The sequence below is a fragment of the Convolutriloba macropyga genome, chromosome 7 (genome assembly GCF_964194025.1).
Source record: "Convolutriloba macropyga chromosome 7, txConMacr16.3, whole genome shotgun sequence".
Lineage (NCBI taxonomy): Eukaryota > Metazoa > Xenacoelomorpha > Acoela > Convolutidae > Convolutriloba > Convolutriloba macropyga.
The window spans coordinates 1,043,553-1,070,439 of record NC_134474.1 but is presented as its reverse complement, the minus strand read 5'-3'; the positions used below and the strand labels follow the sequence as shown (position 1 = coordinate 1,070,439).

Genomic DNA, 26,887 nt, shown 5'->3' with positions numbered 1-26,887 from the left:
AAATTGTTAAAAGAGAAAATGAATATGTATTTACAATTTTCTGAGACGACAATTAAAACAATTCTGGGAACTATTCTACAAAATCAATCGAAATTTTTCCCCATATACAATATTTAGCCTATTTACAATTCATATTTACATCTGTTATCAATTTATTTAAAAACACTTCTATTCCAGATTTTTCGATTTTGGCCATGTTCTTGTATTTTTAGGGTTATTCCGAATTTCCTAACTATAAGTATCCCTCTTGCGGAGGTTTTGCAAATTTCGGTTTGTCTTGCACAAAATGTTTTTTGCCTTATGTATTCTCATCTAGTCAAAATTATGATTTGAACTAATATTTTAGCGTGAGTTCCCTCCCCTATAATCATCGCGTGTGTTTAGTGCCGGCTTCAAATTGCTGATATATATAGCTTCGATAATCATTAGTTTTTCTGCTGTCCGACAGGCGTCCAGAATTTTCCATTCAATGTCATTCGTGGCGCCACGACATTCAACCAGATGTTGACCCACCTGTGAATCCTTCTTTTGATGTTCTGTTATCCTTGTGGTAACATGACGGCTTGTTTGCCCAACATAGATGGATCCGCATCCATTATATTTAATCTCATATACCACGTGGGATTTCAGGTCTCTATCGAAAGCTGATTTCACGGTGGGGAGGCACGATCTTAATTTCCGCGTTGTAAAAACTACTTGCAATTCGCATAGTTTCTTCAGTTTGCTTGCAAAGTTTTGGGTAAGGTTGCATCTGTATTGTAGAAAAATAGTTGGCTTATCAATAGATTTAGTCTTGCTTTTTTGATGCTCTTTTGGTGTTGTTCTTAATTGGTCTCTACCACCACTTATTATCTTTTCTAGAGTCTGATTCACTAATTTTGAAGACCATTCCTCTGGATATTGATTTTGGTCCAGCAAGTTTTGTTCTTTTCAAGAGCCTGATCGAAGGCCAACCAATTAGAGGTTGCATTAAAAACCCTGTGAACCACCCTTTGAATCACATTTTTTTAATGCTGAAACGGTGCACAGCTGCAAAAATTCAGTATTATTCCAGTGTCAGTTGATTTTGGATACCAATGACAGGTGGTATTATTTCTGCTGCTCACATTTACGTTAATGTCAAGAAAAGCCAAATCCCCATCCATGTTCACTTTTTCTAAAGTAAATTGCAGGTTGTTGTGTATTGAGTTTGCAAATTTTAAATACTCATCCGGGTCACCACGAACCGTGCAGATAATATCATTCACATACCTTTTAAACAAATTCATCTCCTTATCATGCCCCACTGTCTGTTGATTGCTGCAATAAGTACAAATCTAAACAACATCCTGCATGTTGGCGTATTCCTCATTCGATTTTTTTGGCATCTTGCATGAAACCAGTTTTTGCATGACTCACATTCTACTCCTTTTCCTCGGTAAGTCACTCTCCGGTTGCAGTCTTTGCAATTCCCGTTTTGGTCGGATCTGGAAAAGTTTTCACTGAGCTCCAGTTTTTGCAGTGATGCCGCAATTGATTTCATCCACACGTTTGCCAGTATTACAGCCAGTGATGCACCCATAGCCAGACCATCTGATTGCACATACCAGATCCCATTACATTTGAAATGAACATTCGTCACCGCAAGCTTTAGCAAACTTTTAATGGCGGACCTTGGGATATCTGGAGCTAGGTTGCTTGAATAGAGTTCTCTTAGAGTTATTTCTATAGCCTCTCCAACTGGAACGTTGCTGTACAAACTTTTTACGTCAAGAGATACTATCTGCTCGTCATCTTCAAGAGTGAGAGACTCTAAGGCTTTTCTAGCATCTTGCGTGTTGGTTTCAATGTTTGCGCCCGGTAGTTTCTGGAAAAATTGTGTCAGAAATCTGTTTAAGTTTTCGTAGCTGCTACCAGGTATTGAAAGAACAGGTCGGAGAGGTGTATCTTTTTTATGTACCTTTGCCAGGCCATAAAGTTTCGCTGGTTGTGAACCTGTTTACCTGAGTCTTTGATAAATTTTGTCACTAATTTTCCCTTGCTTCATTAATTGTTGCAGGCTGTTATTGATCTGTTTTTCATTTTTGATCACAAGGTCATCTTTTGCTTCATCTATTTTTCGAAGCTGATCTGAGTTCAGCACCTCATCAAGTTTTTCCCTGTACGTTGACTTCTTCATCACACAGAAACCACAGCCTTTGTCAAATAGTACCGCCAGCAAATCATTGGCTTTTAGGTAATCATGCACTTTTTTGACCCCTCTATCCAATGGGGTTTCGCGTACATTTTTTGCATACCATTTTGCGGACGCCTCAATTTCACAAAGCTTCTCACCCTCAATGTTACTCTCGCGTAACTCACGTACAAGTTTGTCTACGTCTGCGATGAAATGCACCTCATTAAACTTGTCTCTCACAGGGTGTTTAGGTCCCAACGATAGGATGTCGAGTACAAACTTTGGAAGTTCACGGCCATCCATTATCACAACATTACTATGGGAGCCATTCCGCAGTGGTCTATCTGGTCTCTCTGACGGTTAATCAAGTTTTCCATTAAGTCTGTTCTGAACCATTGCGGAGTGATTCCACATTTCAAGCTTAATGCAGCTAACAACGGATGGCACCAGTTCTGGTTTCACATTCTCCCTAAAATTACTCCTATCTGTCTCAAGTTTTTTTTCTTTGAACACTTTACGGCCTTTCTCCGCATGGTTTATTTCTTGTTTCAGGAGCTTTAATTGAAAACTGTGCAACGCTTGTTCAGAAAAAATTTCATTCTTAGGAGCGCGAAACCTCAAAAAATCCGGAATTATATCATTGTTAAGGCATTGTTTTAGAAATTCAATTCGGTAATTGCAGCTAGTGACCTTATTTAAAATTTTCAAGTAATCAAGATAAAGATTGAAACAGTTTGATTTTTTCAAAATATACCTGAGCCACATCTTTGGTAGCAGCAACCACATACCTCAAAGAAGCTCAAGGAACGGGGGCAATGAAGCCCGATTGTCCAGGAGCTCCTCCTCAGTCTGTGTCTGTTGCACCTTCCTTGCCTTGTCTCTCACTTTCCTCTGCCTTTTGCCCAAGTTCTTGCCTTTTCCTTTCTTGAGCAGCCCTCTTAAATTGTATTGATGGCGTAATACTGTCTCCAGGGTCTTAATCTCCAGCCCAGCTTCTTGATGCAGCTGGGAATACTTCTTGATGCAGCTGGGAATTGTCATCAGTGCTAGTAGATTTGTAAAAGATTTCGCCTTCTAGAACTTCTTATTGTCTTTTTTTGAGTACAGCTTTTTTCAGATGAATTTTTGATAATGGAGCCGGAACTGGATTATGGATTTGGTATGTCAGATTCATTAATTTTAAAATGGAAGTTGGAGACGGGAGAAATTAACCAGAGCATATTTTAGAACTCGAAGACGATGTCAATCAGTCAGATCCGTTTGCTCTGGGAGCTGCGCAAGATGAAGACGAAAATGCGGAACTCTATCAAGACATTTCTCCAGACGAAGCAGCTACTGAAAACTCAGATTTTGGATTAGTTGTGAAAGCTGAACTGATTTCACCTCTTGGTGATAAGAGTTTGGACGAGGTGTGTACATTTTCAATAGGTTAAAATTTTCCTTCGCAACCGCTGAAAGCCATCACGAGTCACAACATGAACTCTTGGGTTCCTGTTTCGGATCGAGGGAGATAAAAGTTCGAAATGCAGAGAATGATCAATGCGAATTGCTTGAAAAACTTGTTTAAACTGTCCATATGGTAATTCATAAAACTCAAAATCAGAGTAGTACAGACTTTTTGAAACTTTTAAAACCCAACCTAAACTTAAAATTTGTTTAATTTGGGTTTAGACATTCTGTTTCAAAATATTTATGAGTATTTCTCCATGCTTTAAGAATAAGATCAAAGAGTGTAAGGTTTAGAAAAAAACTCAAAATCTAACGCCTGACAAACCTCTTCAAAATGTAGAGCCACGACTATGGAGTAAAAAGAGTATTAGAAACATATACTTGGAAAGTGTTTGTTGACTACTACAATGTGCAGACACACAGCCCATGGTAACTGATATGCGCCTGTAAAAACTGTAATGAACATGAAAAACTACTTATTCTGACGCAGCTGAAATCCTTAAATAGAATTGAGGGTTTTAAAACTCATGAGTCAAATCTAAATCCGTGACTACTATAACTACAATTATTTGCATTACGACTTCGAATCAACTTTTGTACGCTAGTGGCTTCACTTGCCTTTGTCGCTGATTTAACAAACTTTGTCGGACTAGAGTCAGTTGCTATCAAAAACGATCAAACTTCACTGTGTATCAAATAATGGGATCTTTTTTGATAGCAGCTCAGCGATAGCTGGGGCTATTATTGGCATTCTCTTTTTTACGACTCGAAAAGGAGTATTGGTTTTCTTAAGGTTTTTTTTTTACCAGAAGTACTATTCGTTCAGATGGTGTTTTGACCTAATTACGAAAGAGTAATATTACAGTGTTAACTGATTTTTTCTGCTCGAGAGAAATTTCTTGAACATGCGCTTTGATCATTGAATGACTTTTCGACTTGAAATATGTTTTTAGAGAGAATACCGCATATAGATAACCATGTTCAGCCGTTTTTTGTTCCATTTGGCTCATTTTTTAACAGGCAAATTGATTTTTTGTAGAAATAGTTTTTTATTGAAGCAGCTTTAATATGTAACTTTCTGAAATTGATATCACAAAGTTTTGCAGGGTCTAATAATTCCTCTCAAGTGTAAAATGGGCGCATATTTCTTAATTAATAGCCGCGCAGCGATAGCTGGGGCTATTATTGGCCTTCTCTTGGTTTTTTTTTATTTCGTCATGATTTTTGTTACGACCATATGACGTCACAACCACTTTTTGTTCATTCGTTCATGCAATTTCAACTGAATTGGATGTGTGACGTCGTTTTTCGCTGTTAGTGGAACGAGTTTTTTTGTTCATGCGCGTGATTAAATTTTTGGTCACACTTGACTTACCTCACTCTCAAAAATGACTTCCTCACTTTGAAATTGACCTTTATTTACTTTAATTCAAAGAGATAAGGTCAAATGGGTGTGTTACTCTAAATGAAGGTTATTTGAGATCAGCTAATAGAGGCAGCAATAACTTATACAGATTTTTAACCAAAATATAACAGATCAGCCTTCAATGAAAAGACGAATTTTTTTGGTCTGTCTTTTTTACTGTTTTTTTTGGAGTGGCGATCTACGAATCTATTGAGGCTATTTTCTGGCAATCTGCAAGCCATGTTTCTGTTTTTAATTTTTGGATTTTCACTAATTTCTTCTTTTTCGGGCCTTGATTGGACTTTTTCTGAAAAATCAGTCTATATGGCAACTTTCGTTTGGCAATTTGTGCATTGAACAACTCTTTTGGACGTGAGGTCTTTTTTGTGGTATAAAATAAATCAAAGGTAATCCGTTTTTTGTCATATTTGTCCAATTTTCTGTTTTTTTTGTTTTTGGTTTAAACTAGTAGAAAAAGACCTTCAGTGTTTTAATGAACTAATTTTGTTTCTGAAAATTGGTTTATTTTTTGACGTTTAATCTTTGAGATTCAATGAAAACTTGTTTCTTAATTACAATTTTAATGTTTTATTTGTAAAGTATTTTTTGAATCTCTGAAATCTGTTTTTAATTGCTCTTGATCGAAGTTCATAGCAATTTTTGTAAACGTGTTTGTCTTTTTTTTATGCAAAATTTTTGCTTGACGGTTTTGATTTTTTGAGTGACTTTTACGCCCTTGACTTTTAGCGTTTCGCCTGATCCAAAACTCTGTCAATCACAATTTCAAGCAGCTGAACTCAATTGGCGGTAATTTAATACAAAAAGTCAAATGAAAATTGCGCTGAAACTGGTGCCATTGTTCTTTTTAAATCTTAATAGTGGTATATGTTAACCTCTAATATTCGTTTCAATTGCTCCTGTAGATATAATGGACTGTCCGATGGCTTGTGGATAGCTCTGTGAACAAAAAGCAACAGCTTGAACAGACATCTTTGCTTGATTGGAAGCCAGTACAATTGTCGAATATATGCTGACGTTGGTGTTCCGGCGTGTAAACAGAAAATACAGCGGGCCGCAACATTCATTACACGCTGAAGTTTTGAAATGAGCTTAGTCGGAAGAGATACATAAAGGATATTGCAATAATCAAGGCGTGAGATCACCTGCATTCTAATCAGCTCAAGTGTTTGTTGACTACTACAATGTGCAGACACACAGCCCATGGTAACTGATATGCGCCTGTAAAAACTGTAATGAACATGAAAAACTACTTATTCTGACGCAGCTGAAATCCTTAAATAGAATTGAGGGTTTTAAAACTCATGAGTCAAATCTAAATCCGTGACTACTATAACTACAATTATTTGCATTACGACTTCGAATCAATTTTTGTACGCTAGTGGCTTCACTTGCCTTTGTCGCTGATTTAACAAACTTTGTCGGACTAGAGTCAGTTGCTATCAAAAACGATCAAACTTCACTGTGTATCAAATAATGGGATCTTTTTTGATAGCAGCTCAGCGATAGCTGGGGCTATTATTGGCATTTTTTTTTTACGACTCGAAAAGGAGTATTGGTTTTCTTAAGGTTTTTTTTTACCAGAAGTACTATTCGTTCAGATGGTGTTTTGACCTAATTACGAAAGAGTAATATTACAGTGTTAACTGATTTTTTCTGCTCGAGAGAAATTTCTTGAACATGCGCTTTGATCATTGAATGACTTTTCGACTTGAAATATGTTTTTAGAGAGAATACCGCATATAGATAACCATGTTCAGCCGTTTTTTGTTCCATTTGGCTCATTTTTTAACAGGCAAATTGATTTTTTGTAGAAATAGTTTTTTATTGAAGCAGCTTTAATATGTAACTTTCTGAAATTGATATCACAAAGTTTTGCAGGGTCTAATAATTCCTCTCAAGTGTAAAATGGGCGCATATTTCTTAATTAATAGCCGCGCAGCGATAGCTGGGGCTATTATTGGCCTTCTCTTGGTTTTTTTTATTTCGTCATGATTTTTGTTACGACCATATGACGTCACAACCACTTTTTGTTCATTCGTTCATGCAATTTCAACTGAATTGGATGTGTGACGTCGTTTTTCGCTGTTAGTGGAACGATTTTTTTTGTTCATGCGCGTGATTAAATTTTTGGTCACACTTGACTTACCTCACTCTCAAAAATGACTTCCTCACTTTGAAATTGACCTTTATTTACTTTAATTCAAAGAGATAAGGTCAAATGGGTGTGTTACTCTAAATGAAGGTTATTTGAGATCAGCTAATAGAGGCAGCAATAACTTATACAGATTTTTAACCAAAATATAACAGATCAGCCTTCAATGAAAAGACGAATTTTTTTGGTCTGTCTTTTTTACTGTTTTTTTTAGAGTGGCGATCTACGAATCTATTGAGGCTATTTTCTGGCAATCTGCAAGCCATGTTTCTGTTTTAAATTTTTGGATTTTCACTAATTTCTTCTTTTTCGGGCCTTGATTGGACTTTTTCTGAAAAATCAGTCTATATGGCAACTTTCGTTTGGCAATTTGTGCATTGAACAACTCTTTTGGACGTGAGGTCTTTTTTGTGGTATAAAATAAATCAAAGGTAATCCGTTTTTTGTCATATTTGTCCAATTTTCTGTTTTTTTTGTTTTTGGTTTAAACTAGTAGAAAAAGACCTTCAGTGTTTTAATGAACTAATTTTGTTTCTGAAAATTGGTTTATTTTTTGACGTTTAATCTTTGAGATTCAATGAAAACTTGTTTCTTAATTACAATTTTAATGTTTTATTTGTAAAGTATTTTTTGAATCTCTGAAATCTGTTTTTAATTGCTCTTGATCGAAGTTCATAGCAATTTTTGTAAACGTGTTTGTCTTTTTTTATGCAAAATTTTTGCTTGACGGTTTTGATTTTTCGAGTGACTTTTACGCCCTTGACTTTTTGCGTTTCGCCTGATCCAAAACTCTGTCAATCACAATTTCAAGCAGCTGAACTCAATTGGCGGTAATTTAATACAAAAAGTCAAATGAAAATTGCGCCGAAACTGGTGCCATTGTTCTTTTTAAATCTTAATAGTGGTATATGTTAACCTCTAATATTCGTTTCAATAGCTCCTGTAGATATAATGGACTGTCCGATGGCTTGTGGATAGCTCTGTGAACAAAAAGCAACAGCTTGAACAGACATCTTTGCTTGATTGGAAGCCAGTGCAATTGTCGAATATATGCTGACGTTGGTGTTCCGGCGTGTAAACAGAAAATACAGCGGGCCGCAACATTCATTACACGCTGAAGTTTTGAAATGAGCTTAGTCGGAAGAGATACATAAAGGATATTGCAATAATCAAGGCGTGAGATCACCTGCATTCTAATCAGCTCAATTAAAATGGTCCTTTCAAGGTGGTGTTTGACAGAGAAAATCTTGCGAAGGTTAAAAAAGCAGGAAGAAACAACACGATTGATCTGCTTCTCCATCAAGAGATTCTGATCGAATTGAACACCCAGGAGTTTAACAGACGAAGATAATCCAGTTTCACAAGGTATAGAAAGCGGTGGTACAGTCACGGTTCCTTTGTCAGGTTTTTTAAGCCATAAAAACTCACTCTTGTCTTTATTTAACTTCAGACGGAAACTTGAAAAGAAAGTAGTAATTTGGTTCATGGTATCGTCAAAATTTTGTTGACTAGTGAACAGAAAATATAGAACTGTGTCATCGGCATACATGTGGAAACCGATGTTCTTTTGTAACAATAGATCTTCAAGTGGCAGCAGATAGCAACAAAACAAAACGGGTCCTAGGATGGAACCTTGGGGAACACCATACAAAACATCGGATTCGTCAGAAAAGACACCATCAAGGTAAACACACTGAGTACGTCCTATCAGGTAACTCTCTAGCATCTTCAAGGCGTCAGATCGGACACCGAGACGCATCTCCAAAACACGAAGTAACAAATGATGGTCAATCGAATCAAAAGCTGCAGAAAGATCTAGACCCACGTAAAGAGGAGAAAATCCCGAGTCCAAGTAGCCCAATAAATCATTAGAGATTCTGGTCAGGGCTGTCTCAGTAGAGTGTCTTCGGCGATAAGCGCTCTGAAACTTGCCATACAAAGAATTAACCTCCAAGTATGTTTTCAACTGCTCGAATAAAACTAATTCTAACACTTTGGACAGAAATAGGAGATTAGTAACTGGTCGATAATTGTTCAAGTTCTCCGGATCCAGCAAAGGCTTTTTTATCAAAGGGACAACGAAGCCTTTTTTCAGGTTCTCGGGGAAACGCGCTGATCTAACCGTCATATTAATAAGAGATAACAAAGAGTCGCAAAAATGCAAAGAAGCTGTCTTGAATAGCGATGGTGGCATCGGCTCTTTTGGACAACTAGAATTCGATACTTGGTTGACATAATGAAGTTTCGCTGCTTATTGTCATAAAAGAATCAAGTTGAGAAGTAGGCGACAGAAAATAAGTGGGAAAGTCTGACGTAGGAATTGATTCAACCAACTTCTTAACCTTGGCTAGAAAAACTATTGAATTAATTCGCCAATTCCTTCGCTGATCCATGAGTTTTCGGTAAACAACGGTGATTCTCTCCAAGCAAAGAAGCGAGCGCTTTAAACTTGAGCTTCTTGCACGTGCTGGAAATGGTTGAGCTAATGTACTCGCCTTTTTTGACTAATAACAGGCGATAGTACTCATCAGTTGCAAGCGTAAATGACAAAAGTGAGTCACTACTTTTAGTCTTCCTAAATGCGCGCTCACATTTCCTCTTCTGTCTCTTCTGAAATTTCAACTCGTCGTCAAAATAGGGACAATTGTGTGACGTGAACCACTTGGTGCGTTTCGGGATTACTTGATCTAAAGCTTTTTCGATAGCAAATAGAAACGCACTCCAAGCAGAATCTACAGCCTGGAACGTGTCTTCAAAATGCAGAAATTGAATAAATGAATCAATGCAAAACAATTTCCAACGCCGAAACGCAATAAGTTGCCTCCTCTTCTCCGCAACCCAGGGCACAGAGACACAGAACGATATGACATAATGGTCTGATGTTAGCAAGTTATCAGCAACAAGATTGCTTACTGTAAGTGATGATGTCGCTGCTACATGATCGAGGATATTTCCTGCAGTGTGTGTGGGAACGTTCACAAACTGTTCAAGACAGTGTTCCTCTAGCCATGACAACCAGAGTCTTTCTGATGGAGAGCCAGTGCCGAGATGAATGCTGATATCTCCCAAGACAATAACTTTCTCGTACAACACAATAATGTCTTCCATGAACACAGAAATGGTGTCCAAAAACACAGTGATGTTAGACCCAGGCACTCTGTAAACACCAACAGCAGCAATACTTGTGTTGTTAAGGCCTAGTTCAAAAAGAACAAGTTCACATGCATCGTTGAATACATCTTTCTTCAGAGTACATACAATGTCTTCATGATAAAATAAGCAAATGCCGCCACCTGGTCTAGCCAGACGGGGACAACTACAGTACAGGTACTTTGGAGGACAGCATTGTTGTAATAGAAAGCAATCAGAACTGTTATCAATAATCCAAGTTTCAGTGACTAACATTGCCTGACAGTCCTTCGCAAGAATGGAAGAATGTAATTGACTTGTTTTGTTACGGATTGATCGCGAATTAACTAGAGAGAGAGAGAGAGTGAGAAAGCTTTTAACAGAGACATGGGCAGCTTTCACGATGGTCGTAGATAGTCAATGTATTCTTAAGGATCGCAGCCAGGATCTAGCTTCTTCATTTAGACGGTACCGATCAACTATCACATTTTCTGGCCAGAAATCAGCAGAGTCGACGGCTGAGTATTGGAAATCAAAAACGCAGTGATACGATCTAGTTTTGGCTTCGTGACCACTTAGCTCTCGAATATGCAGTAGTGGAGTATTATTTTCATTGCAGAATGCTCTAATCCGTTCAGCATCAACTTCTTTGTTGAGTCGACCAATGTATACATGTCGCCGCGGAGGAGGCTTCGGGGGTGCAAAAGCAGTTCCGCCAGACCTGTTGGTGCCAAAAACAGGTTTCTTCCTCGGAATAACAACTTGAAACTAGTATCGACCAATGTATACATGTCGCCGCGGAGGAGGCTTCGGGGGTGCAAAAGCAGTTCCGCCAGACCTGTTGGTGCCAAAAACAGGTTTCTTCTTTCTCGGAATAACAACTTGAAATTAGTAGAAAAAGACCTTCAGTGTTTTAATGGACTAATTTTGTTTCTGAAAATTGTTTTTTTTTGACGTTTAATCTTTGAGATTCAATGAAAACTTGTTTCTTAATTACATTTTTAATGTTTTATTTGTAAAGTATTTTTTGAATCTCTGAAATCTGTTTTTAATTGCTCTTGATCGAAGTTCATAGCAATTTTTGTAAACGTGTTTGTCTTTTTTTTATGCAAAATTTTTGCTTGACGGTTTTGATTTTTCGAGTGACTTTTACGCCCTTGACTTTTTGCGTTTCGCCTGATCCAAAACTCTCTGTCAATCACAATTTCAAGCAGCTGAACTCAATTGGCGGTAATTTAATACAAAAAGTCAAATGAAAAGTGCGCCGAAACTGGTGCCATTGTTCTTTTTTAATCTTAATAGTGGTATATGTTAACCTCTAATATTATTTGAAGCCCATTCTTAGTCCCATTTAGACTCCCCCTGACTGAAGCAGGCTGGAATTGATTAGAGCTCCCACTAGTCCTTCAAGAGCAATTCTTCCGACGTTTAGTCGGTTATGTTTAATTTTTAATTTAGGCAGAAGGACGTTTGGTTTTTGTTTAATAAAATAAAACAAAGATAATCCGCTTTTTGTCATTCTTGTTCAAGTTATCTGTTTTTTTGTTTGTTTTTGGTTTAAATTAGTAGAAAAAGACCTTCAGTGTTTTAATGGACTAATTTTTCTGAAAATTGGTTTTTTTTGACGTTTAATCTTTGAGATTCAATGAAAACTTGTTTCTTAATTACAATTTTAATGTTTTAATTGTAAAGTATTTTTCGTATCTCTGAAATCTGTTTTTAATTGCTCTTGATCGAAGTTCATAGCAATTTTTGTAAACGTGTTTGTCTTTTTTATGCAAAATTTTCGCTTGACGGTTTTGATTTTTCGAGTGACTTTTACGCCCTTGACTTTTTGCGTTTTGCGTGATCCAAAACTCCCTGTCAATCACAATTTCAAGCAGCTGAACTGAATTGGCGGCAATTTAATACAAAAAGTTAAATGAAACGTGCGCCGAAACTGGTGCCATTGTTCTTTTTAAATCTTAATAGTGGTATATGTTAACCTCTAATGTTATTTGACGCCCATTTTTAATCCCGTTTAGATTCCCCCTCCCCACCCCCACCCCGACTGAAGCACGCTGAAATTGATTAGAGCTCCCACTGGTCCTTCAAGAGCAATTCTTCCGACGTTTAGTCGGTTATGTTTAATTTTTAATTTAGGCAGAAAGACGTTTGGTTTTTGTTTAATAAAATAAAACAAAAGTAATCCGTTTTTTTGCCATTTTTGTCCAAGTTTTCTTTGTTTTTTTGTTTGTTTTTGGTTTAAATTAGTAGAAAAAGACCTTCAATGTTTCAATGGACTAATTTTGTTTGTTAAAATGATTTATTTTTTGACGATTAATCTTTGAAATTCAATGAAAACTTGTTTCTTAATTACAATATTAATGTTTTCATATAATTTTAACAGTAAACTATGGTAATTCGGTAAATGACAATGCATTACGATTATTTGCATTACGACTTTGACTCAACTTTAGTGTGCTATTGGGTACAGCGATAGCTGGGGCTATTATTGGCCTTCTATTTTTTACGACTCGAAGAGGAGTGTTGGTTTTCTTAAGGTTTTTTCTTTTACCGGAAGTACTATTCGTTCAGACGGTGTTTTGACCTAATTACGAAAGAGTAATATTACTGTGTTAACTGATGATTTTTTCTGCTCGAGAGAAATTTCTTGATCATGCGCTTTGATCAGTGAATGACTTTTCGACTTGGAATGTGTTTTTAGACAGAATGATGCATATAGATTTGGATTTTTTCTATAATATCTTCAATTTCAGGCCTTGATTGGACTTTTTCTGAAAAATCAGTCTATGGCAAATTTCGTTTGGCAATTCGTGCCTTGAACAACTCTTTTGGACGTGAGGTCTTTTTAGTTTAATAAAATAAAACAAAGATAATCCGCTTTTTGCTATTCTTGTTCAAGTTTTCTGTTTTTTTTGTTTGTTTTTGGTTTAAATTAGTAGAAAAAGACCTTCAATGTTTTAATAGACTAATTTTGTTTTCGAAAATTGGTTTATTTTTTGACGTTTAATCTTTGACATTCAATGAAAACTTGTTTCTTAATTACAATTTTAATGTTTCTATTTAATTTTAATATTAAAGTTGTTTTCGAATCTGTTTTTAATTTAGGCAGAAGGATGACTGTGTAACGTTTTTGATCAATTTTGCTAAACAAATAAATATATTTTTTTTCTGATTGCTTTTTTCTGGAGTGTATTTGAAACAGGATGTAAGAGTCAATGACCCATGATCAAACTATATGTTTAGGTCAGACAGCTGATTAAATCGAAGAGCAGAGAGAAGAGTGGTTTTTTTGCTCATACGTTTTTGAAAAAGGAAGCAATAGGTGTGAAAAAAATTTCGATAGGCGAGCATAATGTTTTGATCGCGTGGGGCTCTTTGAAAACAGTTTTATTTTAGTTTTAACGCCAATTTTCTCAGTAAAATGTGTTTTTCACAATTATCCGAACCATTAGTTCAATATTAATCTACTATGTGTTTGGAAGCTGTTTTGATCATCTGAAGCAAATATTTCACTTTAAGATCCAATTTTCAGCTATTTTCACCATCTTGCCTTGTTTTAAGCTTTGATGGTAATTTGTGTTCAATTTTTATAGCATTTGCTGAGTTGTGTGGTTGAAATAATTTGTTCGAGCGGTGTTTGTCATCTTTTGTTTCGATTGTTATTTATTTCATTTTTTTTTTGTAAAAGAACATTCGAGCAAATTCGTGGCTAAATTCGAGCAAACTTCGTGTCCGATTTTTCTGTTTTTAAATGTCGACTTTTTTTCTGATCTTACGCTTTTTGCTGTACTTTTTCTTTTTCAATTCTTTTTCGTTAGTTGTTGTCACTTTGATCTTCAACTATCAGCACTGTTCACTTAAATAAATTACACAAATTTTCTTTCAGTTTTTTTGTTCTTGAGAGTTTCCAATAGTCGTTTGAATTTTTTCCTGTTTAATGAATGAGTGATTGATCTATCCGAGTAATGGTTGGAACGAATCTTCAACGCTAAAGAAGACTATTCACTTATATAAATTTAACAATTTTCTGTTCAGATTTTTTTACGACCATATGACGTCTCAACCACTTCAAATCTTCTTTTTGTTTATTCGTTTGTGCAATTTCAACTGAATTTTGTGCGTGATGTCATATTTCATTTTTTGTGGAGCGACTTTTTTTACTCGCGTGATTAAATTTTTGGTCTAACGTGACTTACCTCACTCTCCAAAATGACTTCATAACTCTGAAATTGACTTCTTAAAATTTAAAACAAGGAGATAAGGTCGATTGTGTGCCACTCTAATTGAAGGTTATTTAAGATCAGTTAATAGAAGCCGCAATAAGTTATACATATTCATAATTAAAATATAACATCTCAGCTTTTAATGAAAAGTTTTTTTTCGTGTCGTTCTTTTACTATCTTTTTGAAATTGCAGATCTCCGAAGCTATTGAGACTATTTTCTGGCGATCTGCCAGCTATGTTTGTTCTATTTTTTACCAGTCTTATTGAAACTTTTTTGCGTATCCAAATAAGGAATAACTAGTATATTTTAATTATTCTATCCTCCTAGTAACCGGTTCAGTTGGCATATTTCTTGAAGCCCCCGGGCTTACGTGCTTTTTTTGCGTAGTAAAGTGCTATGATAATTTTTAATTTGTACGTAAGCTCGTAAAAAACGCTCGTGTGGTGGACAGAATAGATCCCTATTTTTCATTTCAATTAATTCGTAGTAAAAGCTCCAGTTCATCATTTAAGGAAGATAGAACAAAAATTACTTAAGATTTTGTTGCTCTGAAAGCATGGGAACATGGTAATTTGCGCAAGTTGTTTATTTCATAATTTTTATCTCTGGTTGCAGTGACCACATTAGCTGTTTATTTTTTGTTTATTTCCTCATAGAAGTGATCCTCGAAGAAAGTTCAATACAGAGTTTTTAATGTTGATTTCTTTAGAATCTTCTGTTTATAAGAAAAGTTGAGTTTTCAAAAAATTCTGGTGTTTGCTGAGCTTCAGAGACAAAATATTTCGTATTGGGTTTGCGATATTAGTTCGTTGTTTATAGCTAATTTCTTATGTCACCAGTCAGTAGCAAGTTGTCCCCCATAGCGCAGTGGGACCAGGATCACTTTTGATAGGCGAGAAAAATAAGATTTTGCAAACGAATGTCTTGCTGAATTAACTACCCCAGATATCAGGAGTCGGTGTTACTTCAGTAGTCTAATGCTCTTTGGGGTTTTGGTTCGTTACTCATGGTATTTGTATGCTCCTAGTGTTATAATTTTTGAAAGGATAAAAGAAATTGTTTTTCCCAAAGATTTTTGGGATTAGAACAGTTGGATATTTTGGCTGTTGAAAATGATCATATTTCTTGATGTCTGATGGAGTGCTTTTACAGTCGATGTGTTTAAAAATGTTTTTACAGCGAAGTAATTCTTTATCATCTCTTTATAGCTGCTCTCTCTCTCTCATTTGATTCGAAAATGCTTTGATAATTATATTATAGTTATTTGCCAGCTTCAATTGTTTTATGGATTCAATTGCTGACTCCGTCTCTCAATTTCAAGTGTAATCCTATCAATCAACTTCAATTTTCTCTTTCTACGGATATATATTCGATTGACTTTCTCATTTGTAACACACGTTGGTTTTGATGACTTGCTTGCAAAACCTCTTTTTTCCCTTCAATTGGAAAGCAGTTCACGTAAACAGAAGGTTTTGGGTGTAAAAGGATAAATGGATGTACCACGAAGCACTGCCATTTGCTAACCCCAGGAAACCAAATGGACGTGGGCAATCACGCAGTCAACGTTAATGCAGCAGTAATCAGCCAAAATAACAAAATTTGCACACCCGTCAATCTTGTTGGCAAACACTAACCATGCCTTCAACAGGCTGAAGCAAAGCATCAGGCTCTTGAGTGCTTTTCCTAACAAGAGGTTGAATTTGATCATAGTTGGAAGCATTTTAGGTCAAGGCAGGAGCTGCAAGGTACGATCTACAACAGCCATTGGACAACAAGGTAGATAAACGAAGTGAATCTTTCGCCGTTCTTCTCGAAATTTACAAACGAGCTGTATGAGGTATGAATGCAGTGAAATGAACTGCGTCCGAATCTACCAAAGAACCACAGCTCACCTCTGGTCAGCTTTAGGCATCGAAGTGACAATTCCAAAGGACCCAAACTTGAAAAGATTACATCAACAAGCAATAGGCACAGATGAGAGGATTCATAAACATACTAGACTGATCCGACGTGAAAGGCAACTTCGGAAATTAGTGGTAGTTGCTACTGAATTGACTACCGATATCGAATCGATTTTGGCAGTTGCTGTTTGCTCGATATAATAAATGCTTCTATTGCGTCCAAGAACTTACGAACCTGTTCAACTATATGAATACTAGCGCTATGTCTTTGTAGCTAAGAGTACTCCAATTTGTCAAGTTATGCTCTCATCGAGTTGGACTGGATAATAAAAAAGGTATCCAATTGCCTGGCAATACATAATAATTTCTCCATAGACGATTTCATCAAATCTTCAGTTACAAACTTGTCTCTGAAAACATGGATTTGACATAAAGAAGGGGATAAGCAACAACGATGCGGTTGTCAACTTAATTCCAGAACACTTGAAGTCGGTCAACCACACAAAGCAAGTCGATGATGAGCCCAAAACACAAGGATTTTCGGCTTTTGGACCACAATGGACTTTTTCTGACGACAGCTTTCAAGTGTTCAGAAGTACCAAAAAAGAATTTGAAACCTCAATAATTCAGAGTACAGTTGTGTGAATAGTACCTTCAGCATTTGACGCAGTCGGATTGTTTGCTCAGTTCTTTGTTCACATAAGACGACTTCTTAAAGTGATATAAACAGGCACGACATAGGAAGAGCATGTTGAATAGGAAGAAATCCTGAAGAGAAAAGAACAACTACCAATCGTACCTGAAACGAGCATCGATAGATTTTTTAATACGGTAATTGCCAAAGCTGAGCTTTATTTGTGCGTTGACCTATCTACGTTCTCAACCAAATGATTATTGAAAATGCAGAGTGGCACCCATGGGATACCTTTTTATTCCACGTTTAGATATGCAAGCAGCAGTGATGGCAGTGTAGTAGAAAACACGGAAAATCAATGTACATGAAATAAGATGCATAGTTATCTTTTGGGTCAGACTCCAATACAGTATTGCAATGGATACACAACTGCACTCAAAAACAACAGGTATTTTTTGCCAACCTAATCGCTGAGATACTGGATAAAACTGATGGTTTTCAGTGGAAACTTCAGCGGTATCAACAATGAAACTGATATGGGCACGGGAAGGAGAGAAATCACATTCAAGAACTCAGGAAAAGTGAATGGCTAACTGGGCTGGTCTGGTTGAAGCGACCGGAAGTTGAATGCTGTACCAGGTGAGCCTAGTTTTTGCCTCCTATGAGGAAATTGTGACCTCATTAATCTTCGTAACACAAGCTGACAAACAGAAAGCTGTTATTCAGCGGTTACTATTACAATGATTTAGTCAGTTAAACTTGCTAGTGAAAGACTTGGCACATGTGCAATGAGGACTGAGTAAACACAAACCAGGAACCTTAAAAGGAACCGTTGAGGAAAGGTGAAGGCGAGTGCAATCAATAAGTTACTAAAGTGTGGAGAGTTCACCGAAGAGATGAAGTCGCCCAACTGTAATTAAATTTCACAAAAGCAAAGCTCTCAACCATTATTTTCGATGAAGGACTTAATCGTGTCAAAAGCAGAATAGTCAAGTCGGTTGTATTTTTTTTGCCAAGCATCCAATTTTGCTACATTGGAAGATCATGCAGCTGAATTGTTCTTGCGAAATGAGCACAAGATCAGTCACCATGAAATTACTTAGCATGTAGGAAAGCTTCTTCAGAAGATAAGGAACTTATGCTTGCGTTCAATAAAAATGCTCTACGTTTAATAAAAATAATGGTTTTGCCTGGAGCAAAGTCGGAGCGCAAACGGTATCACCAGTTTTGGTAGTACCCCCGATGAACGATCTTCTGCTTAAACAGCTGTACTAATGATGGGCTTGACTATGGCTTGTTCATTGTGAAAATTGCGCGATGGAACGAAAAGCTGTATTGTCCGGTTACCTTTCTAACTGTAAGAACATTGCATATAGAAGTTGTGCCTTAGTTAGAGACATATAGTTGTCTCAATGTAATTAAGCAATTTTTTGGACGAAGAGGCAACCTAATCATAATGGGCATCGACAATTGGACTGATTTTATTTCAACTGAAAGAGTTTGCAAAGAAAGTGGCACTATTGAAGAAAGAACGGATTGAAGAACATCTGTTTCAACAGGCGATTAAAAGGATTTTGAATCTGCCAGCGGCACTTCTTTTTGAGCAGTGTGGGAAAGTTTAGTTAAAGTTTTAACAAAGCAATGTGTGCAGGGTTGGGAGCAGATCATTCATTGAGGATGTTATGGCAAATTCATGTGTATTGTCGAACGAACATTGAATGCAAAACCGTTGACTCAAGTCAGTTCAGACGATAATGACACAAAAGCTTTGAAAGCTCAATTTAATCTTGCTTGGCAACATGAATATTTGTTCACCCGATCTACCATGCGCAGAAGATCTTGTAGATAATCAGAAATGCTGTCAACAAACTCAAGCTTATGCAAATATCAACTGGGATGGATTTAGAAAAGATTATTCCTCCGCTTTCAATAATCGGCCTAATTGGCACATCAGAACCTACAAGGATCTTGTTTGGTTGATTGAAGATAGAGACAAACGCTGACATTATAATCTGGGTCGAGCTATTGTGACCATCGAAGCGTCTGAAGGTGTTATTCGGTCAGCGAAATTTCGAGCGAACGGCCGAGTATACAAAAGATCGATAAAGCTCGCGCATTTAGTACCCAACGGAAGTTGTGTTTTACGGTGAAATGAGGGAGGCGATGCTGGAGCCAAGCTCAGTTTATGAACATAAGCATTCAAGGTCAAATTAACCAGCATAGAATAGCATAACAAGCGAAAATAATGTCAATCAAAATCCATTTGGTTGTGCACGATCTGTCATTTTTTTCATTCAGTGCGTGCTGTTATTAGTACGTATATATCGTAAATGAATTCTAAAACACAAGTTAAATCATTTTTGCAATCATTTTTGCGTTCGCTATCACCAAATTAGTATCGCAACGTGTGCACAATTTGAAATCAACTTTGATGGTGCATAGATTCCTTACGATCGGTTTGCCTTGAATTTGTCCTTGGTATAGAATATTCGAAAAAAAAATCTAAACAGTTTTCCAATGACATCAAATTACTGAAAAATAGACGTCATGGAAATCTGTTCACATTCTCTACATTTGCTCCAGCCTAATTAAACCAAAGCTTTGGGAATATATACGTGACGTCAATAAATTGTTAAAAAAGCATTTGAAGTTGTAGTTAGTTCTCGAAACAATTTCTCACCAATAACTGTAGTGTCTTTTTTATGCAATGTTTCTGCTGGACAGTTTTCAACTTTTACTTTTTGTGTTTCGAATCTAAATTGCTTTCTCATTCACAATTTTAAGGAGCTGAACTCAATTAGAGGATAATTCGTGGATTGAGTTGGAACTTAATGAGAAAGTATTATTTGTTTTCATCTTTGCAGGTATTCTAGAATTATAAAACAAATTTTGCAGAATTATAAAACAAATTTTGCTGTAAAATGGTTATTTAATGACTAGAGTAAAAAGCAGTGTAAGGTAAAATCCGAATGTAAGTCTGTGTTTGCTAATGCAGTCTTCAAGGCTTCGGTAGAAAGTAAGCATAATCTGAAGTCCAGTCGCGCATGAACACTTGTCGAAGGTGTTCTTGGATTGTGTGGTTGAGAAGGCTCGGTTGTTTCTGGACAGCTTGGGTCTGGTTTATGATGGTTCCGATTCCACCGGTGTTGGCAAAATAGTCCGCACTCCAGTTGTTTGTTCCAACGTACCCGCAGTTGTCAGTAACCATGTACTTGTTGTGGTTCACAAGAGTGTAGGGTACATATGGTCCTGAAATTAACTCTTTTGGTTTTTTGAGTTTTCCGTAATTATTTTAAGGGATTTTTTGTTTTATTCGCATCTCTGGGTTTTTCTTGGGTATCCTTATGCGAACAAATTTCTGCTTTCACGTGCAAGTTTAAAGAGTAGGTCCATTTTTGTTTTTTTTGTGCGCATTTCAAGGGTCAAGATATGAACCTTTTTGCCTCATAGTAATCGCTCATTTTTTTCTGGTGTTATGATAATTATAGTTGTACGACATTTTGAGCAATTTACAGGAACGTCAATTTGTAAATCAAATCTTATCTGTTTGAGCCCCCTCTACTTTATAATTTTTACTCAATGGTTTCAATGTAATGGCCTGTGATCGGTCATAGCCCCTATTAAATGATAAAATGTGCTTTTATTTAAATTACCAATTGGCTGTGGAAATTGGAAGATTTTGATCTGGATTTTGGAGATGTTTTTCAATACGTCCATAGATTGGAGAAAGGTCGTTTCTATCTCTCGTGAGCTCTGCCATTTGCTAACCAACAACTTCACCTGTAAAATACACAAACAGTTGGTTAACAAATGTAAGTCATAAGAGCTGTTTCTATTATAGGAAACAGCTCTTATGAGCTGCAATAGAAAGGGTGCTGTATTAGAGGAGCTAGAAGACCAAGTAACATAATATATTAGCATTGGTACTAAATCGTTTAGGGGGAGGCAAAGTAGTACATGACAATGTTGGGGGGGGGGGGAGAGACTTTGGTTCAAGATTGAGCATATAGTACCTTGAAGAAGGAAATTAATAATAACAGTGTCGTTACGTACCAATAGTGAAGTTGAGGGGAAAATGTGATTTTACTATTTTGGGATATTATTGAGGAAATTGGGATTTGTATGTGTGACTTATTTTTTTTTTTTTGTGAAATATTAAAACATTCCCTTAATTATTAAACAAGTCTTAGAAGGTTGAAAGAGCAGTACAACCAAATTTGTCCAGGATAATCTTGAGATGCGGCTAAGCACCAATTGGTCAAACGATGAAGCACAAATGGCTTGGAAGTCAAAAGATATTAGTCCAGATCCAGTACTATTTCTTTTTCGCTTAGATCCACCCTCCCTACCAAGCTACTAATTTAGATTCCAAACGGGTCCATTCCATTGCTTAAGACTCCTCCTAACATGGAGAGTACACAAGGACAAATATCTCAATTTTCAGTGGCCTACCTCAATTCCATGGTTGATAGCCCTGAATAGAAGTTGATCCGTAATTGTGGGCCAGTAGGAAAATGTGGGATTGTATATATACCCCGGAATAAAGTCCATAACGGCCACATAGATAAACTTCTGCGCTTTCTGCATGATATCTAAAATGGCGTCCAAATCGCCAGTTCTGCCTTTGGGGAGAAATTCGGGAGGAGAGACGGAGAAGTAGACTTGGCTTTTGATTCCGTCAATTGTGGTATCAAAAGGGGTCTGCATGTTGTATTGGGTGTTCAGGGATTCAGGCCAGGGTTGAGGGATGCGTGCGTCTGGTTGGGCAACTAGATAGTAACTAGTAAAGATTTTGAGAATGTCTGAAGCAAGCGATCAGTTAGCACACGTTGGGACCTGTTAGAATTTGAATTTTCACATTTTTCTCTGCTTTTTAATTCAATAATTGATTTTTATCAATCAGAGTAGTTGTATAAATGTTGACTTGTTGCTGTCTCATTCGAGTATTTTAGTATTTTTTGAGATAATAGTGTTTACAATATTACTCTATGTAGTCGTTCGGAGGATCTGTTGAACCTGAAATCAATTCCTATTTAACCAGAGAACAAAATTCTTATGCAGAATTAATTGCTATCACAAATTGATTTTTTAATATTAGAAGTTCTCTATAATAAGCTCAAATGTCATCATGTTAAGCCCCTCTCTGCCATTATACACCCTCCCTGGCTAAGGAGGCCCCCCAATTGACCCCCCTTGTTTGCGAGCAATTCGGTCGACCGTACTTGTTTATGTTGTAGGTTTTTGTACTAGTGCAAATAGGTTAATGCACGCACCACTGCTAATTAGTTGTATACCAAAATTATAAGCTATCCATTGATATAATGCATGTAATTATTAGTTTGAAAATAAATCAATTCTAGCGGGCTATGTTGGTGGAAGAGTAAAGGAAGGGTTTGAAAGATTTAACTAATGGTTAACATGGATGATTGTGCTAATTGATCTGTGGCAAGTTCCTTGAGTGAGTGTAGGACAGGCATTGAAATGAAGGCCCATTTCCTTCACAAGAGTCAGAGCTCTCCAATCCATGTTGGCACTGCCCACGTACAAGGAACCGTTTGGCGGATTGATGATGAGTTTGGTATGTAGGATTCCAGCTCCAACTAGAGGTGGCATGTTAAGGAGCCGAACCTGAGTCAAATCTTTAAGTTAGATTATTTTTTGAACTGTTTCCTGGGGGTTACGTTATGACCAGAAACCTGGGGGCTATAATGGGAAAACTAATTTTTCTTCGCCTGTAATGCCATACCTTTTCATTCGTTTGCGTATGACCTTTCAGGCAACTAATTACAAGAAAATAATTGATTCCCATTATTGTGCGTTCCTGCCACACTTTTTTAAACTCCTATACAACAATCGCTCTGGCTTATCGTTCGAAGACAACTGAATACATTATTTATCACTGATTTAAAAAACCTTCAAAAACCGTTGCCACTCGAAAGCCTGACATAAAAAACCGCCATTTTTTTGTATCCTCGGTTTTAAAACCGAACTACCACCTAAAAACCTAGAGACAAGGTAATTTTTTGGACCTTGTAAGTGTTCACTAAACTTTGAACGAATCCCTTTACTTAGTTTCACTAACCGTGCTTTTTACTTTTTTCAAACTAAAATAAGCGGGTTCTATTTTCAACCAACGCATAGGCCAACCAATCGTAGGAGATGGTTGAACGTTTGAACGTATGTCATTAAGCCTGAAGCATTCCTAGATTGTAGCACGTCCTGGTTCGGCTAAAACTTTCGCATTAAGACTAGCGAATGAGTTTTGAAACATTTAAGGGTTTCATTAAGTCCTTCCCGCATTATAAAATCTTGTACTAACGGGTTGTGATTGAGATTTTTGGAACTGCTGACACGCTTTGCTGGGTTAGGCAAAAGCTAAAACATACCCGGCAGATTGCCGGAAAATAGCCGCCGTTGATTCCAATAAGCATGATTGGGATTGAAATAACAGAATATATTGAAAAAAAAAAGATTTTTGTACAAAAATATTTTTTAAGTCCGATTTATTTTGATGGCATTTCGTAGTTGAACATACTTCTGTTTCTTAGAGAGAGGCTACAGGGGCTACTATCAACACCAATAAGCATTAGAGGTGGTAACTAAGACTTATAGGAACGACATTCAAATAGCGGGCATCTAAAATTGGGCTTTATGGGTTTATCCCGTTTCTCTGACTTCAATTTTTATACTGACTCTGTTCATTTTGAATTGCTTTGCTGAGCAACTGATGTTCAAATTCACTTTTAGCAGAATGAGAGAAGAGAGAAACTAGCCTAGAGAAGTCAAAAAGATTTCACGCAAAATGTTGAAAAGGCGGCAAAATGAGGTAAAGCGAAACATTTTTTTATTCGACGAAGTAAAAAAAAAAAAAATAGGAGCGCTATAATAGCCGGCTGAGAAGATGAGGGCGGCTATTAAAAAGACTATGCTCCTCTGGTAGTTTTTCTGCGACCATGATAAGACGAAAGTCCTCCCCTAGCCTTGCGCGTACTTAAAAAACAAAAGTTTTCAAACAGGATTTCATAAAACATCTGAGACAATCGTAGCGCTGATAACCGTTCATAGCACAAACTTGCGCAATAAAAGACGTCAAACAATTTTCAATCTAATATTTTTGAGATCAATTCTAAACAATATCTGTAGATCTATCTCAAGGTGCGGTAACCATAAAAAAATTGTAGTGCAATAAATGTCAATACAGAAGTGACCTTCGATCCCCAAAAATCATCTAAATAGACCATAGAAACCTATTCCAAACCCGAACGCACAGCTCATGCAGCAGTTTAGATTGAAAGTTATTGATTGTGAAGAAGTTCAAGAAAAGTTTGAGAGCACTAATAACCAAAGGACAAGACACTGGAAATTAACGAAATTCTGGACGACAAATAGATGGAACGCTTCTCCAGCAAGCAGCCGACGGGTTTGAATAAGCCTAGCTGAGCAATCTATTCAAAGAAACTGCTCATGACTACGAGCTAAATAGGAAGGAGAGACGTATTATTCTGAAATTCAAAAGACTTTCGGCTCGCCCATGCTTGGAATGAGCGCAGCAAAGGCGTTGTCAGTAGAGTTGAATGCCAACACAAAACCTTAACCTTCAGCTTCCATTGATCGAAAGAACTATCTGGGCAATGTAGCGTTACCTTTTTTAATAGCTTGGATACCTATAGCTGAGCTGAGCTATTACTGTCCTTTGTTGGTTTATTTTTTGTCAACCTTTTTCTCAAACATTTGTGACGTCACAGTTACTTCAAATCTACCTTTTCTTTCATTCATGCAGTTTTGACTTAATTGCGTGTGTGACCTCATTTTTCACTCTTATTCAAAAGAAATTTTTTTCACGTAATTATTACATTTTCTGGTAATGCTTGATTATACTCGCTCCCAGACTTTTCCAATGGTAGCCGGCCATATATCATTGCTCTTGAACGAAGATTAGGCAATTTTTTTGAAATCTTGACGGGACTGTTTGGGACTTATTAACTGGAACATTCTCTCATTGGCTTCAGCGCTGTAGCTTAACTTAAATTCCTCCGATAGTAGTCCTTTGTATATGTATGACTTTGGAATTTTACGTCCGCAATTGTAAAGTGTATTTCTTTATTGCCATGTTTTCATTCTCGCTTCAACTGCATACCCAAAACTAATCTTCCGAGAGACCGTTAAATAACACTTTTTAGTAGCTAAATGTGTGGACGGATCTGTTCGACAATTTGGTGATGCTTGAGTGTTATTTTAGAGTGAAAACTTTGAAGGTATCTTTTTTTCGGTTGTGGGAAATAAGCGTAAAAACATTGCAAAGTGTGTTACATTGGTTTAAATAGTTCTAGCTCCAAACATTTGCTATCAAAAGTTAATTGCTTTTCCTAATTTTGTGATCCAAAAAACGGTTCTTCGCGCTAGTATTCGCAAAATACGCCGTATTGAATCTGAATTTTGTGCATTTGACGAGATTACGACAAAGAATGGCCCCGGAAGCTGAGTTTTTTTAAAAAAAAACTTTTGGGGATAAAATGGAGGTAAAAATAAAATGGAGGTAATTACATCCGCGCCGCTAGCTTTCAACATGTCGGTATCGTTTCCTTGAGAGATGGTGCCAGGTTGGTTGTTGACAATTGTGAGACCAGGACCCTCAGTCTTCTTGGCAATGGTATTGAGTTGTCGAAAAATGTCCTCGCCTTGCAGAGAACGGGGGTTGAATAACTCAGCGGGGGGTACATCTCTAGAGAGAAGAGTCCAGTAGGCTGAGGCAATTCTGATGTCACTTGAAATGTTAGAAGATACGGCTGAGGCTAGAACCTGCAAACAAATTTAGTAATTGAGATCTGCGTTTTATCTTTCGATTCACTTATTTTCAAAAAAATGTCTAACTTAGATTTCCACAATTTTTTTTCTAATTTTGGTTCTGAATGGTGTTTTTTTCCGCATCGAAATGTGCAAATTTTCATGTTGAAACAACTCTTGTTTTGAGTGCAAACTGTGCCCTGATTATCAACTGTCTCGTGTAAATCTGATGGAGAGCCTCAGCTTTCAGCTTCACAGAGAAGTTATTTAGAGAGATTCGAAATTTCTAATAGAATTAGAGTAATATAGTGTTTAGGTAGAGTGAAGAAGCACCCAAACTTCATATACTCACACTAGCTAGAACTCAAGCTATCCGAAAAAAAAGACCCAGCTGAGCTCTTCTAATTAGAACTCAGGGAAGGCAGAAGCAGTTGATCTGACCTGATTCCAGGCGTGGTAAGTTGAGTTGGACTTGATAGACCCGGGAGGGTACTTGAGAATGTCTGGAATTGACTCCACAACTTGGATTGCACATTGGTCATTGTTATACTCTCTTTTTCTCCCTTTCATATCATTGTTATAACCTGATATTTGGTTTGTTCCGTCGGAATCATGCAGAATTTGTGGCTGGTGTTTCTGGACGTGGATAGATTTCACATCTTGGAAGCCAGCGAATACGGCGAAAGATACTAACACTGCGAAGCACGATATCATAACTGAGGAGAATTAATCTGTTTCCGTTCCTTTGTTATTTGGCAGAAATCAAGAACAAAATTTAAAAAGTAAGACAATTTCCGATTTTTCCAAAATTACTGCAATGTCGGGTTGGTGCAAATTGATATTTTCTAAGAAAACTATACTTGGTTAGCAAAGCGAATACTTGCAATTATTTCGGGCCAGTTTCTATTTGATGTTCAGTACTTTGCATTTCATGCTTAACATTGAGTCTCTAAATTGTATAGATGGTGTTACTTGGACAAGATGGGGTTCTATTTGCCTTAACCCAGTAGCTATTAAGCAAGTGAG

At 36.9% G+C, this 26,887-nt stretch overlaps 2 protein-coding genes across 3 annotated transcripts in view; one reads left to right on the top strand and one right to left on the bottom strand.

The window, feature by feature from the left end:
* The window catches only part of LOC142342547 (uncharacterized), a 135,392-nt gene that overhangs the window by 37,103 nt on the left and 71,402 nt on the right, over positions 1-26,887 (top strand). For both annotated transcript variants that reach the window (XM_075393912.1, XM_075393911.1), the window contains exons 2-3: positions 3,272-3,314; positions 3,383-3,564. In XM_075393912.1, the coding sequence (XP_075250027.1) occupies positions 3,287-3,314; positions 3,383-3,564 (210 nt within the window). In that variant the 5' untranslated portion in view covers positions 3,272-3,286. The remainder of the gene's footprint in view (positions 1-3,271; positions 3,315-3,382; positions 3,565-26,887) is intronic.
* On the bottom strand, positions 19,906-26,868 carry LOC142342548 (5'-3' exonuclease PLD3-like). Its single transcript, XM_075393914.1, has 6 exons — positions 26,303-26,868; positions 25,622-25,876; positions 22,533-22,705; positions 21,530-21,881; positions 20,731-20,857; positions 19,906-20,326 (listed from the first exon to the last, which is right to left on the bottom strand). Exons 1-6 carry the CDS (start codon positions 26,573-26,575, stop codon positions 20,076-20,078), a joined length of 1,431 nt encoding a protein of 476 aa, XP_075250029.1. The 5' UTR covers positions 26,576-26,868; the 3' UTR covers positions 19,906-20,075.